This window comes from Thamnophis elegans, chromosome Z, assembly GCF_009769535.1.
Source record: "Thamnophis elegans isolate rThaEle1 chromosome Z, rThaEle1.pri, whole genome shotgun sequence".
Lineage (NCBI taxonomy): Eukaryota > Metazoa > Chordata > Lepidosauria > Squamata > Colubridae > Thamnophis > Thamnophis elegans.
Genome location: NC_045558.1, coordinates 144,923,564 through 144,941,730, shown reverse-complemented (window position 1 = coordinate 144,941,730; position 18,167 = coordinate 144,923,564). Strand labels below are relative to the sequence as shown.

The 18,167-nt window shown below is 51.8% G+C and overlaps 1 protein-coding gene across 1 annotated transcript in view; it reads left to right on the top strand.

Annotated features, from left to right (window-relative positions):
* LOC116522496 (phosphatidylinositol 4,5-bisphosphate 3-kinase catalytic subunit alpha isoform-like) overlaps positions 1–18,167 on the top strand; it is a 34,325-nt gene that overhangs the window by 7,734 nt on the left and 8,424 nt on the right. The window contains exons 6-18 of the mRNA XM_032237415.1: positions 2,013–2,263; positions 3,806–4,048; positions 4,733–4,818; positions 4,974–5,079; positions 6,395–6,547; positions 6,688–6,822; positions 7,426–7,550; positions 7,652–7,733; positions 13,086–13,250; positions 13,879–13,982; positions 14,658–14,829; positions 17,411–17,517; positions 17,641–17,762. Of these exons, the coding sequence (XP_032093306.1) occupies positions 2,013–2,263; positions 3,806–4,048; positions 4,733–4,818; positions 4,974–5,079; positions 6,395–6,547; positions 6,688–6,822; positions 7,426–7,550; positions 7,652–7,733; positions 13,086–13,250; positions 13,879–13,982; positions 14,658–14,829; positions 17,411–17,517; positions 17,641–17,762 (1,851 nt within the window). The remainder of the gene's footprint in view (positions 1–2,012; positions 2,264–3,805; positions 4,049–4,732; positions 4,819–4,973; positions 5,080–6,394; positions 6,548–6,687; positions 6,823–7,425; positions 7,551–7,651; positions 7,734–13,085; positions 13,251–13,878; positions 13,983–14,657; positions 14,830–17,410; positions 17,518–17,640; positions 17,763–18,167) is intronic.

The window sequence follows — 18,167 nt, the reverse complement described above, 5'->3', positions numbered from 1 at the left end:
GCTAAGACATTGAGCTTGTCGTTCAGGAAGTTTGGCCGTTCAAATCCCTACTGCCGCGTAACGGAGTGAGCTCCCGTTACTTGTCCCATCTTCTGTCAACAAGCAGGTAAAAAACGCAGGTAGAAAAATAGGGACAACCTTTAGTGGGAAGGTAATCCCTTCCTCTGCAATCTCCCCCCTGTAGCCTGATTACTCCCTTGTAGTCCCTTCCTCTGCAATCTCTCCCCTGTAGCCTGATTACTCCCTTGTAGTCCCTTCCTCTGCAATCTCTCCCCTGAAGCCTGATTACTCCCTTGTAGTCCCTTCCTCTGCAATCTCTCCCCTGAAGCCTGATTACTCCCTTGTAGTCCCTTCCTCTGCAATCTCTCCCCTGAAGCCTGATTACTCCCTTGTAGTCCCTTCCTCTGCAATCTCCCCCCTGTAGCCTGATTACTCCCTTGTAATCCCTTCCTCTGCAATCTCTCCCCTGTAGCCTGATTACTCCCTTGTAATCCCTTCCTCTGCAATCTCTCCCCTGTAGCCTGATTACTCCCTTGTAATCCCTTCCTCTGCAATCTCTCCCCTGTAGCCTGATTACTCCCTTGTAATCCCTTCCTCTGCAATCTCTCCCCTGTAGCCTGATTACTCCCTTGTAATCCCTTCCTCTGCAATCTCTCCCCTGTAGCCTGATTACTCCCTTGTAATCCCTTCCTCTGCAATCTCTCCCCTGTAGCCTGATTACTCCCTTGTAATCCCTTCCTCTGCAATCTCTCCCCTGTAGCCTGATTACTCCCTTGTAATCCCTTCCTCTGCAATCTCTCCCCTGTAGCCTGATTACTCCCTTGTAATCCCTTCCTCTGCAATCTCTCCCCTGTAGCCTGATTACTCCCTTGTAATCCCTTCCTCTGCAATCTCTCCCCTGTAGCCTGATTACTCCCTTGTAGTCCCTTCCTCTGCAATCTCTCCCCTGTAGCCTGATTACTCCCTTGTAATCCCTTCCTCTGCAATCTCTCCCCTGTAGCCTGATTACTCCCTTGTAATCCCTTCCTCTGCAATCTCTCCCCTGTAGCCTGATTACTCCCTTGTAGTCCCTTCCTCTGCAATCTCTCCCCTGTAGCCTGATTACTCCCTTGTAGTCCCTTCCTCTGCAATCTCTCCCCTGTAGCCTGATTACTCCCTTGTAATCCCTTCCTCTGCAATCTCTCCCCTGTAGCCTGATTACTCCCTTGTAGTCCCTTCCTCTGCAATCTCTCCCCTGTAGCCTGATTACTCCCTTGTAATCCCTTCCTCTGCAATCTCTCCCCTGTAGCCTGATTACTCCCTTGTAGTCCCTTCCTCTGCAATCTCTCCCCTGTAGCCTGATTACTCCCTTGTAGTCCCTTCCTCTGCAATCTCTCCCCTGTAGCCTGATTACTCCCTTGTAATCCCTTCCTCTGCAATCTCCCCCCTGTAGCCTGATTACTCCCTTGTAGTCCCTTCCTCTGCAATCTCTCCCCTGTAGCCTGATTACTCCCTTGTAGTCCCTTCCTCTGCAATCTCTCCCCTGTAGCCTGATTACTCCCTTGTAGTCCCTTCCTCTGCAATCTCTCCCCTGTAGCCTGATTACTCCCTTGTAATCCCTTCCTCTGCAATCTCTCCCCTGTAGCCTGATTACTCCCTTGTAATCCCTTCCTCTGCAATCTCTCCCCTGTAGCCTGATTACTCCCTTGTAGTCCCTTCCTCTGCAATCTCTCCCCTGTAGCCTGATTACTCCCTTGATGAAAGAGACAAAGCTTTCATCAGTTGTGGTCTTCCCATGTTGATTAATTAATTTGTTTATTTAGATGTAAAAATGTATTACCTCCCCATCCTACCGTAGGGTAACTCTGGGTAGCTTGTGATCTTAACAATCCCGGAGCCGTTGCTGTTGTGCCGCCTCAAAAAAATTGAGTCCCACTTCCTCTCCCCTTGATTTTGTTTCCTCCCGCGCCTGGCCTCCTGCGGACGCACCCGAGTGACCGTTGCTTGTCCTGCATTTCCCCCCCTTCCTGAAGGTCGGATCATAGTGACCATTTGGGTTATTGTGTCCCCAAACAACGACAAACAGAAATACACCCTCAAGACGCCGCACGACGCGCTCCCCGAGCAGGTGATCGCCGAGGCCATCCGGAAAAAGACGCGCAGCATGCACCTCTCGCCCGAACAGCTGCGCCTCTGCGTGCAGGAGTACCAGGGCAAGTACCTGCTCAAGGTTTGCGGCTGCGACGAGTATTTGCTGGAGAAGTACCCCCTCAGTCAGTACAAGGTGAGCCCCCTCCCCGTGACCCGACAAATGTGCGCACGACAAAAGCGCGCCGACAAAAACGCGGCGAGAAAACCACGACGTCGAATTCGCGCCCACAACAGCGCGCTGACAAAAATGCGCCCACAAAAGCACGATTAGGGTAAGGGTAAGGGATAGGGATAGGGTTAGGGTTAGGGTTATTACCTTGTTTTCGCGTTGTTGATCGCACGCTGTTGTCGGCACACTGTGGTCGGCGCGCTGTTGTCGACGCGATTTCGACGTCGCGGTTATCTCACCGCGGTTTTGTCGCCGTGCTTTTGTCATGCGTGCATTTGTCGGTGAACCCCCTCTCCCTCCTCCTGACGCTACAGGCGGACTTTCTCGGCACTCGTGGGGGGCTCTTGCTGTTGGGGTCCACTCGATCCAACAGGGCCCTCTCTCAGGAACCAGGAAGCGGGTCTGTTCCCTCTGGAATCACACACACTCTCTCACACACACAACCCTGAGGTCTTTCAGCTTTTATCCTACTGGAGGTCTGGAAGACTTTGAAAACGTGGCTGCGTTTCCCCCCCGAGTGAAGGGCCAAGAGCGTTGGTGGAGTCCCGCCGGTCGTGTCGAGGGAGTGCAACTTTTTTTTTGTTTTCGTATTTCCCAGGCCTAGAAGCCAGGGGTCTCCAAACGTGGCCCCTTTAAGGCTGGTGGACTTCAACCCCCAGAATTCCTCACCCACCAAGGCCTGGTTCTTTTTTTTTTCCTCCTACGAGATTGAGGAGGAAGGGATTGCAAGAGAGTAAACGGGTTACTGCGGAGTTGAAGTCCACAAGCCTTAAAAGGGGCCATGTTTGGAGAGCCCTGCTCCAGGGGTGAAATGCTACACTGGTAGTAAAAAATGCTACCAGTTCGCAGAACCGGTAGTAAAAAATGCTAAAAAAGTAAAAGAAGGGAGAAAGAAAGAGAAAGAAAGAGAAAGAAAGAAAGGGAGGGAGGAGGAGAGAAAGAGAGAAAGAAAGAAAGAAAGAAAGAAAGAAAGGGAAGGAAAGAAAGAAAGTGTGTATGAGAGAGAGAAAGAGAGAGAATAAGAAGGGAGAAAGAAAGAGAAAGAAAGGGAGGGAGGGAGGGAAAAAGGAGAGGAAGGGAGGACTACAAACCTGGCATTAGGCGCAGCTTCAGAGGATAATCCAGGGCTGGAAGGGACCTAAAGGTCATCTAGTCTGACCCTGCTCCAGCAGGCCTGTCTTTTGATCCCCCAGTTACATGACTACATAGCCACGCCCACCAAGTCACATGATTTCCCCACCACCAAGCCACGCCTCACCAAGCCACACCCTTAGGACCAGTAGTAAAAAAAAATTAGATTTCACCGCTGCAATGGGGCCTTGGGGGAGGGGGGTATAAAGATGGCTGAAGACGTATCTCTGCCCTCTTCCGCCGTGCTCAGAAGGCGCCAGGTGAACGAGTAAACAAACCAGGCCCAATTCCCCGCGGAAGCCGTTGTGACTTCTTTGGCGCTGCCCGGTCTCCCGTTCCTCGTGACACCCGGTGTCCCCCCTCCTCTTCCTCCAGTACATGAGGAACTGCATCGCCATTGGCCGCCTGCCCCACCTGATGCTGATGAGCAAGGAGAGCCTCTACAGCCAACTGCCGGCCAATGTCTTCGTGCTGCCCTCGTACGCCCGCCGTTCGGCCACCTCCTCCCACGTGAATGGGGAGGTGGCCACCAAGTCCCTCTGGTCCATCAACAGCCTCCTGCGCATCAAGATCCTGTGCGCCACCTACGTCAACGTCAACATCAGGGACATCGACAAGGTGGGTGGGTCCAGGTGCACGCTGCCTCCTGAAGTTATACGGCTCCTCAATCTGATCTGATCCGGCTCAACGGCAGGGCAAGAGACTGAGTCGGCAACTGGGCACGGAATGGGGGACCTACTGGAGCCGAGCGAAGCTCCCTCTCGTAGCCCTCTGCTGCCCACCAGGGTGAAAGGATGTGCTGGCTTGCATTCCCTCGTCAGTCTTCCATAGTTTGCTACCTTCAGAAATGCTAGGTGTCACCACCCATAATCCACAACCCATAATCCACAACCCATAAGCCGCAACTGCAGGTAGTCAGCGATTTATGACCAAACTTTTTGTTGCTGAGCAAGACATTTGTTAAGCAATTTCCGCCCCGTTTGACGACCTTTCCTGCCCCCGGTTGTTAAGCGAATCACTGCTGTTGTTAAAGTCGCAACACGGTTGTTAAGCGAATCGGGCTCCCCCGTTGGTTTGGCTTGTCAGGAGGTGACAAAAGTTGATCACAGGACGTCGCAGCCGTCGTGAAGATGAGTCAGTTGGCAAGCGGCCGAATTTTGATTGGGTGACCATAGGGAAAACCGCAACGGTCGTAACTGTCATCCTCCATTGCAACTGTGAACGGTCACTAAATGAATGGCTGAAAGTCAAGGATTACCTGGAGGGGAGCCGTTAATTCCGCTCTTCCTTCCTTCCTCCTAGATTTACGTCCGGACGGGGATTTTCCACGGTGGGGAACCCCTTTGCGATAACGTCAATACTCAGCGGGTGCCGTGCTCCAACCCTCGGTAAGTGGGGTGGGAGGGAGGGCCAGCCTGGGAATGGGGTGGGGGGTCTCCTTAAGGAGGGGAAGGGGAACAACCTGGACCCCAAACGGGCAGAGGGAGAGGAGGGTTTCACACCTGGCTACCCGGCTGATTCCGGAGCTGCGCTTTGCTCCCAGGTGGAACGAGTGGCTCTCCTACGACATCTACCTGACTGACCTCCCGCGTGCTGCTCGCCTTTGCGTCTCCATCTGCTCCGTCAAGGGCCGGAAGGGGGCCAAGGAGGTGAGTGTTTGTGGGGGACCCCCCACCCCCACCCCTCGACCGGAACTTCAGCTCAGCCCCGGGTACGGATAGTCCTCGACTTATGATTAGCCCAGAGCCGAGGTGGCGCAGTGGTTAGAGTGCTGTACTGCAGGCCACTTCAGCTGACTGTTATCTGCAGTTCAGCGGTTCAAATCTCACCGGCTCAGGGTTGACTCAGCCTTCCATCCTTCCGAGGTGGGTAAAATGAGGACCCGGATTGTTGTTGGGGGCGATATGCTGACTCTGTAAACCGCTTAGAGAGGGCTGAAAGCCCTATGAAGCGGTATATAAGTCTAACTGCTATTGCTATTGCTATTTCCCTTGCTAAGCGAGACAGTTGTTACCTGAGTTTGGCCCCATTTTACAACATTCCTTTGCCACAGCTGTTAAGCGAAACACTGCCGTTGTTAAGTGAGCCGCGCGGCTGTTCTCCCTGTGGACTTTGCTCAGCAGAAGGTCGCAAAAGGGGATCACGTCACACACACACACCGGGATACTGCGACCGTCATAAATGCGAGTCAGTTGCCAAGCACCTGAATTTGGATCCCATGACCATGGGGAGGTTGCTACGGCTGGGTGAAAAACGGTCATTAGTCCCCTTTTTCAGTGTAACTTTGAACGGGCACTAAACGAGGACTACCTGTATGTACTTGCTGGCTTCGGGGAGTTGCAGAAGTCCAGAGGTGTCTGCGCATAAGAACCAAGGTGGTTGACTTTATCGTCACAGCTGCCACCTTGAGCATCTTGTGCTGAAAACCCCTGGCTGAAGGGGGGAGGGGGGGGGGGCTGGGCACAATTGAGAATCCCTTCCAGCCCCGATGAGGAGGGGGGTTCGTGGTTCTCAGTCCGTGTACACCAAACGGTGGGCCATTTTCAAATGGGCAGACTTCAACTCCCAGAATCCTGCGGGGTTCCCTTATTCCAATAGACTCCACCCTTTGCAACTTTAAGGCCTGTGGACTTCAACTCCCAGAATTCTTCAGCCGGCACGGCCAAACTAGGGGATTCTGGGAGTTGAAGTCCACACGTCTTAAAAGTTAATGTGACTGACTGGGGAATTCTGGGCGTTGAAGTCCACATGTCTTAAAAGCTGCACAGCCGGCTGGGGAGTTCTGGGACTTGACCATTCTTTCGGTTGCCATGATTGGAGAACCCTGCCCTATTTCACGTGTTCCCCCCCCCCGGCACTGCAGAGAAAGGCACCTTGCTTCTGCGGTGGGCAGAGTCTGGTTGGGGGCCGCCAGCAGATGCTTTTGACCCCTCTCCCCCCCTCCTCTCCCCCCTCCCCCCGCAGGAGCACTGCCCCCTGGCCTGGGGCAACGTCAACCTTTTCGACTACAAGGACACTCTGGTGGCCGGGAAGATGGCACTCAACTTGTGGCCGGTCCCCCACGGCCTGGAGGACTTGTTGAACCCCATCGGGGTCGGGGGCTCGAACCCCAACAAGGTGAGACTCCCGCAAGGGGCCTGGCGAGGCTGGCCGGGGTGTGTGGGGGTGTTTGCGTATTAAGTGGGGGGCGTAACGGGGTTGCTGGATTTCGGGAGGATGGGGGTCTTTGACCTCTCGCTTTGCTGCTGCTGCTACAGGAGACCCCGTGCCTGGAACTGGAGTTCACCTGGTACAGCCACCCGGTTAAATTTGCCGACGCGGCCGAAATCGAGGAACACGCCAACTGGGCCATGTCGCGGGAGCTGGGTCTGAACTACTGCATGGTGGGCTTGGTAAGGGGGGGGGGGCCGCGGGCCGAAAGAGGTTTGAGACTTTGGGAAGAGGGCAGAGAAGAGCAGCGAAGGGGGTCGAAGGCCTAAAGGAGACCAAAACACAAGAAAACCCGCCTCTCTAGAGAAAAAGACACGATATCCCAATATTTGTGGGGCTGCCCCAAAGAAGGAGGCAGTCCCACCTGTTCTCCAAAGCACCAGGACAAAAAACAACGGAGGGAAATTAACCAAGGAGAGAAGCCACCTGGAATTAAGGAGAAGCTTCCTAACAGGGAGGATAATTAGCCAGGGGAACAGCCTGCCACCAGAAATGTTGAGTGCTCCAATCACTGGAGGCTTTTAAGAAGAGACTTGTCTGAAACGGTATAGGCTCTCTCGGGACGTGGGCTGGACTAGAAGACCTCCAAGGTCCCTTCCAGCTCTATCCCGATTGAATGCCAGGACAGAGGTGGCAGTAGGGCTGCTGGCTGGGGAATTCTGGGAGTTGAAGTCCCCTACCTGAAAATCGCCAAACTCTGTTCTAGCGGGTTCCGTCTTGCTGTGATCCGTAAAGAGGAGGGGGGCTGACTTCTCTTTCTCCCTCCCCCCCACCCCCAATTCCAGAGCAACCGTCTGGCCCGCGACAGCTCTCTGGACGAAAGCGAATTGGAGCAGATGCGTAACATTTGCAACCGAGACCCGCTGTCGGAGATCACAGAGCAGGAGAAGGACTTCCTTTGGCGCCACCGGTGGGTTCCAGGCACCGAGTGGGCTTCAATAGCAGCCGTGGCTGCCACCCACACCCCCACGTCCCGTCCTCGCCTTCAGCTGCCCCCTCCTCTCTTTCCAGGCACTACTGCGTCAACCTCCCCGAGACCCTGCCCAAGTTGTTGCTGTCCGTCAAGTGGAATTCGCGAGACGAGGTGGCCCAGGTGAGCAGAGACACCCCCCTCCCCCCCGTCCTTGGCTTTCCAGCTGGGACCATGGGAAATTTCCGGGCCGGGGGGGGGGGAGGGAGGCAGCGGTGCAGTGGTGGGATTCAAATAATTTAACAACCGGTTCTCTGCCCCTCGTGATTTCTTCCAACAACCGGTTCACCAAACTGCTGAGAAAGTTAACAACCGGTTCTCACGGACCGGGGCGAACCGGCTGAATCCCACCACTGCGGTGGTGGTTTGGCTCCTGGCAGGCAGGAGCCCCCCCCCCCCCCAAAAAAATCCAGAATGAGAGAACTCACTACGGCCAACTCGCTGCGGGGACAATAAAACCATTCAATTTATTTTTTTAAGGTTGTCCCAAATATGCTTTCTCCCCCCTTCAAGAGGCAACTGGACTTTCTTTTGTTTTTTTTTTTCCTTCAGAGATTTCCCTTCTCATCCCAAGAAGCTTCTTTGGCTCTGGCAGAATGATGGCGAATGGGAGTCAGAGCCGAAGAAGCTTCTTGGGATGAGAAGGGAAAGGCCTTCAAAGAAAAACGAGGAAGTCCAGAGTTGTCGCTTGGGGGAGGAAAAAATTTGATTTGATTTGATTTAGTTTATTTGTATGCCGCCCTTCTCCGGGAGGGACTCAGGATATAAAACACAATACACGTAATTAAAATACACAAGAATCACACAGTCATACAGGTCGAGAGCGGAGGGGAACTCATCAACCCCAGGCCTGCCGGCAGAGCCAAGTTTTGACGGCTTTTCGGAAGGCCTGGAGAGAGGTGAGGGTCCGGATCTCCGCGGGGAGATCGTTCCAGAGGCCCGGAGCAGCCACAGAGAAGGCTCCCCCCCGGGGATTTGCCAGTCGGCACTGGCTGGCGGATGGAATTCGGAGGAGGCCTAATCTGTGGGATCTAATCGGTCGTAGGGAGGTAATTGGCAGCAGGCGGTCTCTCAAGTACCCAGGTCCAATACCATGGAGGGCTTTATAAGTGACGACTAGCACTTTGAAGCGTATCCGGAGACCGATCGGTAGCCAGTGCAGCTCGCGGAGGATAGGTGTAACGTGGGTGTACCGAGGTGCACCCACAATCGCTTGCGCGGCTGCATTCTGGACGAGCTGAAGTCTCCAAATGCTCTTCAAGGGCTGCCCCATGTAGAGCGCATTGCAGTAGTCCAGTCTTGAGGTCACGAGGGCGTGAGTGACTGTTGCGAGAACCGTGACCTGGATGATGGAGAAGCTCCCTAGATGTCTTTATGGTTATTGGAGGGGTCCTTGGTGCCCTCTGAGCTTGGGAGGGTTTCCTTGCAGACGTTTCGAGACCCAACTAGGTAGCTTCTTCAGTGCTAGAAGGGAGTGGGGGGTTGGGAGGAGGAGGAGGAGGAGGAGGAGGAGGAGGAGGAGGAGGAAGAAAAGGGCTGTGGGGTCTCTGAGCTTGGTTGCTTTCTTGCAGGGGGGCCATGACCCCAACTAGGTAACATCCCCAGTGCCGATTCCTCTTGTTGCCTGTAGACGGGATCTTGCCAGACTAAAGCAACTGCATAACTATATACCGTATTTTCCCGATTATAAGACGCACCTCAATTTAGAAGGAAAAAAAAGAAACAGTTTTCGGCCTTCACGCACTGCATTTTCAGCCCTTTTCTCGGGCCTTTTCCAGCCTTTTTTCGTCCCATTTTTGAGGCTTTTTTGGCTAATTTTCCAGGATTTTTTTGGGCCCGTTTTTAGCCTTTTTTGGGCCCGTTTTTGAGGCTTTTTTTTGGCCCGTTTTTGAATCTTTTGGGGCCCGTTTTTGAGGCTTGATTTGAGCCTTTTTTCAGCCCATTTTCCAGGCCCATTTTGAGGTCCGTTTTCTAGGCTTTTTTCAGCCCGTTTTTGAGGCTTTTTCGGCCCGTTTTTGAGGCCTTTTTCACGCCGAAAAAAGCCTTGAGAACAGGCCGAAAAAGGCCTCAAAAAATGAACAGTGGGTGGGCGGGCTTCAGCAATATTCGGTCTATAACAGTGTTTCTCAACCTTGGCGACTTTAAGTCCTGTGGACTTCAACTCCCAGAATTCCCCAGCCAGCACAGCTGGCTGGGGAATTCTGGGAGTTGAAGTCCACAGGACTTAAAGTCGCCAAGGTTGAGAAACACTGGTGTATAAGATGCCCAGACATTTTCAACTCCTTTCGGGAGACAAAAAAGTGTGTCTCATAGTCCGAAAAATACGGTAGACAAACTCCTGTGAGCTGGCTGCCTTCTTCCTGCCTCCTGGACCCTCCCGGACCCTCCGAAGCTCCGCTGCCTCTTGTCCCAGACCCCTCCCCGCACTGTCCCTCTGGGCATCCTTGTTTTTTTGGGGGGGGGGGTGCGTGAGGTCCGTGCCTTTGAAAGCAGCCATCTCTTGTTTTTAAAGGCACTTACTATAGTTCGCTTAGTGACCGTTTAAAGTTACAACGGTGCTGGAAAAAAGTGACGGGACCGTTTTCATGCCACTTCAACCCCCCGTGGTCAGGTAATCAAAATCTTGGACCCTCGGCCACTGGTTCGTACTTACGACTGTCGCAGCCTGTCCTGGGTTGACGTGACCCTTGCGACTTTTTTGACGAGCAAAGTCAGCAGCGAAGGCAGATTCGCTTAACAACCACGCGGACTCAATTAGCGTCTTATCGGAATAACAGATGAGCAGTTGGGAAGGGCCTCAGAGGTCATCTAGACCAACCCTCTACCCGGGCAGGAGACCCTATATTTTTTTTCAGGAAAAAAAATAGCTTCCAATCTCAAAAAACCTCGTTGGTGATTCACTTAACGACCGCAGCCAGGAAAGCCGCAAAGTGAACAAGTGCTTGGCTACGCAGCCGAGATTTTAGGTTTAGGTTTGGTTTAGGTTTATTGGGATTTATATGCCGCCCTTTTCCCTGAGGGGACTCAGGGCGGCTTACAACCACAGGGGAGGGGAAGTGCAAGGTCAAAACAAACAATTAGTGAACAAAAGAAAAATAATAAAACACAACTTTCATTCAGCAATCAAACACTCGGGCGGGTGATTGGAAACCTATTCCCAGGCCTGCTGGGAGAGCCAGATCTTGAGGGCTGCGCGGAAGGTCTGGATCGTGGTGAGGGTGCGGATCTCCATGGGGAGCTCGTTCCATAGGGTCGGGGCAGCAGCAGAGAAGGCTCTCCTCCGTGTGGTCGCCAGTCGGCATTGACTGGCTGATGGAATTCGGAGGAGGCCTAGTCTGTGCGATCTAATTGGTCGGTTTAGGGAGGTAATCGGCAGAAGGCGGTCTCTCAAGTACCCAGATCCACTACCATGGAGTGCTTTAAAGGTGGTCATTAGTATCCTGAAGCGCACCCGGAGACCAACAGGTAGCCAGTGCAGCTCGCGGAGGACAGGTGTAACGTGGGCGAACCGAGGTGCGCCCACTATCACTCGCGCGGCTGCATTTTGGACTAGCTGTAGTCGCCGGATGCACTTCAGGGGCAGCCCCATGTAGAGCCCATTGCAGTATTCCAGTCTAGAGATCACAAGGGCTCGAGTGACTGTTGTGAGGGCCCCCCGATCTAGGTAGGGCCGCAACTGGCGGACCAGGCGAACCTGGGCAAATGCCCCCCTGGTCACAGCTGACAGCTGGTGGTCAAAAGTCAGCTGTGGATCCAGGAGGACTCCTAAGTTGCGGACCCTATCTGAGGGGTATAAAATTTGACCCCCCAGCCTAAGCGTTGGTGTATTAGCCAAATTATTGGGGGGGAAACACAACAGCCACTCGGTTTTATCCGGGTTGAGCACCAGTTTGTTAGCACTCATCCAGTTCTTAACGGCCTCCAGACCCTGGTTCATCACGTCCACCGCTTCATTGAGTTGGCACGGGGCGGACAGATACAGTTGCGTATCGTCCGCATATTGATGGTATTTTATCCCGTGCCTCCGAATGATCTCGCCCAGCGGTTTCATGTATATGTTAAATAGTAGGGGGGATAAGACCGAACCCTGGGGTACCCCACATGTTAGGGGCCTCAGGGACGATCTCTGCCCCCCGACTAACACCGACTGCGACCTGTCCGAGAGGTAGGAGGAGAACCACCGCAGAACAGTGCCTCCCACTCCCACCTCCCGCAGTCGTCGCAGAAGGATACCATGGTCGATGGTATCGAAAGCCGCTGAGAGGTCAAGGAGAACCAGGATGGACGCATAGCCTCCATCTCTGGCCCTCCAGAGATCATCGGTCAATGCGACCAAAGCGGTTTCTGTGCTGTAACCAGGTCTGAAGCCGGACTGGAAGGGGTCAAGATAGCTAGCTTCCTCCAAGGCCCGTCGAAGCTGAAAGGCCACCACCTTCTCAACAACCTTCCCGATAAAGGGAAGGTTGGAGACAGGACGAAAGTTGTTTAAGATGGCTGGATCTAACGATGGTTTCTTTAGGAGGGGTCTCACCACCGCCGTTTTGAGTACGGCGGGGAAGTGCCCCTCCCGAAGGGAGGCGGTGACAACCGCCTGGATCCAGCCATGTGTCACCTCCCTGCTGTTAGCCACCAGCCAGGAGGGACACGGGTCCAGAATACAAGTGGAGGCACTTACAGCTCGGATGGCCTTGTCCACATCCCCAGAGGCAACTTCCTGGAACTCAACCCAGAGTTGGTGTGGCAGATGATCCTCCTGTGTCTCAGCTGGATCTACTGCGGTGGAGTCCAAGTCCGATCGAAACCGAGCTACTTTGTCCGCCAAGAATTGAGCATAATCCTCAGCCCTACCCTGCAAGGGGTCTCCCGCATCCCTCCTATTAAGGAGGGAGCGGGTTATCCTGAACAGGGCGGCTGGGCGTGACTCGGCGGACGCAACCAAGGAAGAAATATATGATCTTTTTGCAGTTCTTAATGCTCGAACATAGTCCTTGGTGCAGGTGGTTAAGAGTGCTCGGTTTGCCTCGGACTTATCGGACCTCCACTGGTGCTCTAGGCATCTCCTCCGGCGTTTCTTCTCCCGGAGTTCCTCGGTGAACCAGGGAACTCTCCGGGATCCACTGACCCGGAGGGGCCGTAGTGGCGCAATCCGGTCGAGAGACTCCGACGCCGCCGAGTACCAGGCGGCAGCCAGAGTCTCCGCCGAACTGTGGGCGAGGGTATCAGGAATAACCCCAAGCTCCGTCTGGAACCTCTGAGGGTCCATAAGTCGCCTGGGGCGGAACCACCTGGTCGGTTCCTCCTCCCTACGGTGGGGGTTTGGCCTCCGGAAGTCAAGCCTCAGTAGGCAGTGGTCTGACCACGATTGTAACAATTGTAATTCGAAAACTATAGTTCGCAGCACCTTGAGGGAGAGTCCCACAGTGATGGCCACTATTCTTCCCTGTTTCTCCCCCCCCCCCACTTTCTCCCCCCAAGATGTACTGCCTCCTCCGGGAATGGCCCCTGATCAAACCTGAGCTCTCCATGGAGCTGCTGGACTGCAACTTTCCCGATCCGATCATCCGGGAGTTTGCGCTGAAGTGCCTGCTCAAAGGACTGACGGACGACAAACTCTCCCAGTATCTCATCCAGCTGGTGCAGGTAAGCGGGCCGGGGGTGTGGGCGCACCCGCCCCACCTGAGCGATGCCAGGGGGGGCTAATTTCAGGATTCCAGGGCTCGGAGGACCCGGAATAGTGTCGAGGGGCCTTCAGAGAGAAGGGGGGAGCAGAGGTCGGTTACGGGAACAGCTTGCCGCGGAGGGGGGAGTGGAGTGTGAATGGGTTTGGCGGGGGCAGAAATGGGACAAGGCAAAGAGAAAGGATGACCTTGGTTTTCTAGAAAGAATGTTGTTATGGCTACCTAGCATCTAACTCCATACAATCCCATTTTCCCACCGTAGAAAACGCATCGTAGAATAATAGACAAGGACCCAAAAAGAAAAGATGGCTGCAGGCCTGCCATTTATACTCTCTCAGGAAAAAATAGCTTCCAATCTCTTCTTTAAAAACAGAATCATAGAGTGGAAGGGACCCGGGAGGTCATCAAGTCCAACCCCCTGCTCGGACAGGCAAACCTTTTACCATCGATATGATTATCTTCCTTTCCTTGGTCCTCCCCCCCCCCACACACACCATACCAGCTCTGCCTCCCCTCTCTTACAGCGTGTCTGCCCCCTCCCTCTGCAACGAAGGTCCTTGACTTTTCCGCTGTTCCCCCCCCCCCCGCAGGTTCTGAAATACGAGCAGTACCTGGACAATCCTCTAGCCCGCTTCCTGACCATGAAAGCACTGACCAACCAGAGGATTGGTCATTTCTACTTCTGGCACCTTAAGTGAGTCCAGGGGAGACAGGGGGGAGGGGCTGGGAGCATTGGGGGGGGGCTGCAGAAGATTGACGGGGGGGGCTGTAGACAGTTCAGGTTTGGGTTATTTATTTTTTAGGGGCCTCGATCATCCAGGACTCGAGAGGCCAAGAATAGGTGGGGGCGGGGCCAGCCAGAGGTGGCATTTGCCGGTTCTCCGAGCTACTCAAAATTTGCGCTACCGGTTCCCCAGAACCGGTCAGAACCTGCTGGATTTCAACCCTGATTTCAGCTCCCAGAATTCCTCAGTTACTTTAAGGCTTCTGGACTTCAATTCCCAGAATTCCTTGTTCATTTTAAGTCTGGTGGATTTCATCCAGTAATGAAAATCATTTTTTAAAAACTACCGGTTTTGTGGGCGTGGCTTGGTTTTGTGGGTGTGGCTTGGTTTTGTGGGTGTGGCTTGGTTTTGTGGACGTGGCTTGGTTTTGTGGGCGTGGCTTGGTTTTGTGGGCGTGGCTTGGTGGGCGTGGCAGGGGAAGGATACTGCAAAATCCCCATTCCCTCCTGACTTGGGAGGCCAAGAATGGGTGGGGGCGAGGCCAGCCAGAGGTGGCATTTGCCAGTTCTCCGAACTACTCAAATTTTCCACTACCGGATCTCCAGAACCTGTCCGAACCTGCTGAATTTCACCCCTGTTCCCAGGTCGGAAATGCACAGCAAGCCCATCTCCCAGCGCTTTGGGCTGATGCTAGAGGCCTTCTGCCGGGGCTGCGGGATGTACCTGAAGCACCTGAACAGACAGGTGGAGGCCATGGAGAAGCTCATCAATCTGACCGACATCTTGAAGCAGGAGAAGAAGGATGAGACCCAGAAGGTAACTTCCAGGGGAGGGGGACCGAGCGGGCGGGAGGGGAGGTTGCCTTGAAGGAGGAGAAAGAGTTGGGGTCATTTGAAGAGGGACCCCGTGCCCCCACCCCCCCACCCCAGTGCCCAGTTGGTGCCACAGAGGGGGTCTTTACCTCCACTCACCTTTAAGCAAGGAAAACGAAATGCACAGGGACAGTTTAGGTGGTACCTTCCTCAACAGTAGTAACTTTGAGAGGGATCTTGGAGTCCTAGTGGACAACCATTTAAATATGAGCCAGCCGTGTGCAGCAGCTGCCAAAAAGGCCAACACAGTTCTAGGCTGCATCAACAGAGGGAGAGAATCAAGATCACGTGAAGGGTTAATGCCACTTTATAAGGCCTTGGTAAGGCCACACTTGGAATCCTGCATTCAGTTTTGGTTACCACGATGTAGAAAAGATGCTGAGACTCTAGAAAGAGTGCAGGGAAGAGCAACAGAGAGGATTAGGAGACTGGAGGCTAAAACATAGGATAGGATAAGAATAAGAATAGAATAAGAATAGAAATAAGAATAGAATAGAATAGAAGAACAGAATAGAATAGAATAGAATAATAGAATCGAATAAGAATTGAATAGAAATTAGAATAGAATAGAAATTGGAATAGAAATTAGAATAGAATAGAAGAATAGAACAGAAGAATAGAACAGAAGAATAGAATAGAAGAATAGAATAGAAGAGAAATTAGAATAAAAGAATAGAACAGTATAGAATAGAAATTAGAATAATAGAATAAAATAAGAATATAATACAATAGAATAGAAAGAATAGAATAGAAATTGGAATATAAATTGGAATAGAATAGAAGAATAGAACAGAATAGAATACGAATAGAATAGAAATTAGAATAGAAAATAGAATAGAATAGAAGAATAAAACAGAATTGAATTGAATGGAATGGAATAGAATAGAATAATAGAATCGAATAAGAATTGAATATAAATTAGAATAGAATAGAAATTGGAATATAAATTAGAATAGAATAGAAGAATAGAACAGAAGAATAGAATAGAATAATAGAATAGAATAGAAATTAGAATAAAAGAATAGAACAGTATAGAATATAAATTAGAACAATGGAATAAAACAAGAATATAATACAATGGAATAGAAAGAGTAGAATAGAATAGAAATTGGAATATAAATTAGAATAGAATAGAAGAATAGAACAGAATAGACTACGAATAGAATAGAAATTAGAATAGAAAATAGAATAGAATAGAAGAATAGAATAGAACAGAAGAATAAAATAGAATGGAATAGAATAGAATAGAATTCTTTATTGGCCAAGTGTGATTGGACACATAAGGAATTTGTCTTCAGTGCATAAGCTCTCAGTGCACGTAAAAGATTTATGTGATAAATCATGATCGTAGTCATCATAAATCCCATCATGAATCGTAAGATACAACCCTTTGTGAGAGTCATCGGATACTAAACAAGCCATCAACTCGTACAAGGAAACGAAAGAAAACAATATCGATCATAGAGATCCAAGCAACCAGGGGATTGTCATAACTGGGAGGAGAGAGGAAGGATGAGAAGAATAGTAGTAACACAGTCTTAGTAAATAGTGTGACATCGTTGTGGGATTTAGTTGTTCAGCAGAGGGATGGCATTTGTGGGGAAACTCTCCTTGTGTCCAGTTGTTGCGTTGTGCGATGGTCTATAATGTCATTTTGAAGGTAGAAGTTGAAACCATTTATGTCCAGGATGTGAGGGGTCTGGAGAGATTTTCACAGCCCTATTGTTCAATTCAGTGTTTCTCAACCTTGTCAACTTGAAGATGTCTGGACTTCAACTCCCAGAATTCCCCAGCCAATGCTGGCTGGGGAATTCTGGGAATTGAAGTCCAGACATCTTCAAGTTGACAAGGTTGAGAAACACTGTCCTAACCACTGCTGGGGAATTCTGGGAATTGAAGTCCAGACATCTTCAAGGTGACAAGGTTGAGAAACACTGTCCTAACCACTGCTGGGGAATTCTGGGAATTGAAGTCCAGACATCTTCAAGTTGACAAGGTTGAGAAACACTGTCCTAACCACTGCTGGGGAATTCTGGGAATTGAAGTCCAGACATCTTCAAGTTGACAAGGTTGAGAAACACTGTCCTAACCACTGCTGGGGAATTCTGGGAATTGAAGTCCAGACATCTTCAAGTTGACAAGGTTGAGAAACACTGGTTTAGATAGTGAAAAGAAGGACCAGGGGGGACATGGTAGCCCCTTCCATTATTTGAGGGGCTGTCCCAAGGAGGACGGGGGTCAAGCTATTCTCCAAAGCACTGGAGGGCAGGACAAGAAAGAATGGATGGAAACTAACCAAGGACAGAAGCAACCTAGAATTAAGGATAAATTTGCTATTAGTGAGGACAATTAGCCAATGGAACCGCTTGCCACCAGAACTTGCGGGCTCCAGTAAAAACACTGGAGGTTTTTAAAGAATAGATTGGACAGCCACTTGCCTGAAAATAGCCTAGGGCCTCCTGCCTGAGCAAGGGGTTGGACTAGAAGACCTCCAAGGTCCCTTCCAACTCGGTCATTCTGTTAAGATGCAGATGAAGTTCCTGGTGGAGCAGATGAGACGGCCGGATTACATGGAAGCTCTTCAGGGATTCATCTGCCCTCTCAACCCCGTCCACCAGCTGGGCAACCTCCGGTGAGACCCCGGGCAGGGGCTCCTTTGGAAGGGAGAGTGGCGGTGGGAGGCAGCCCCGAATGGGGAGGGGGTCTTCTAGCAGGGGGGGTGGAGGTGTCAACCTTTGCCTTTCCTCCCCTGCAGGCTGGACGAGTGCCGGATCATGTCCTCGGCCAAGCGTCCCTTGTGGCTCAACTGGGAGAATCCGGACATCATGTCCGAATTGCTCTTCACGAACCACGAGATCATCTTTAAGAACGGAGACGGTGAGCGGTGGAACCAGGCCGGGGATGGTGGTGGGGTGGGGGCAAGGGGGCAGGGAAGGACCCCGAGGGACGGAATCGAGATCGCGTGAAGTGTGAACACCACTTTGGTGAGACTCCAGAATCCCCCAGGTCTCTATTTTCCCCCCCCTCTCCTATCTCCTGGAATGGAGAGACTGCAGAGGGAGAGATTAGAAGAGAGTAAGCGAACCACAATTGCGATACAATAAAGTGTTAATACCACTTTATAAATCCTTTCCCCCCCTCCTATCCTTGGCAGCACCCAATTTTGCTCCCCAGGATATTAAAAACAAAAAGATGTTGAGACTTGGGAAAGAGTGCAGAGAAGAGCAACATAGGAGGCTGAAGGCTTAAAACATACTATAAGGCTAGTACCACTTTATGAAG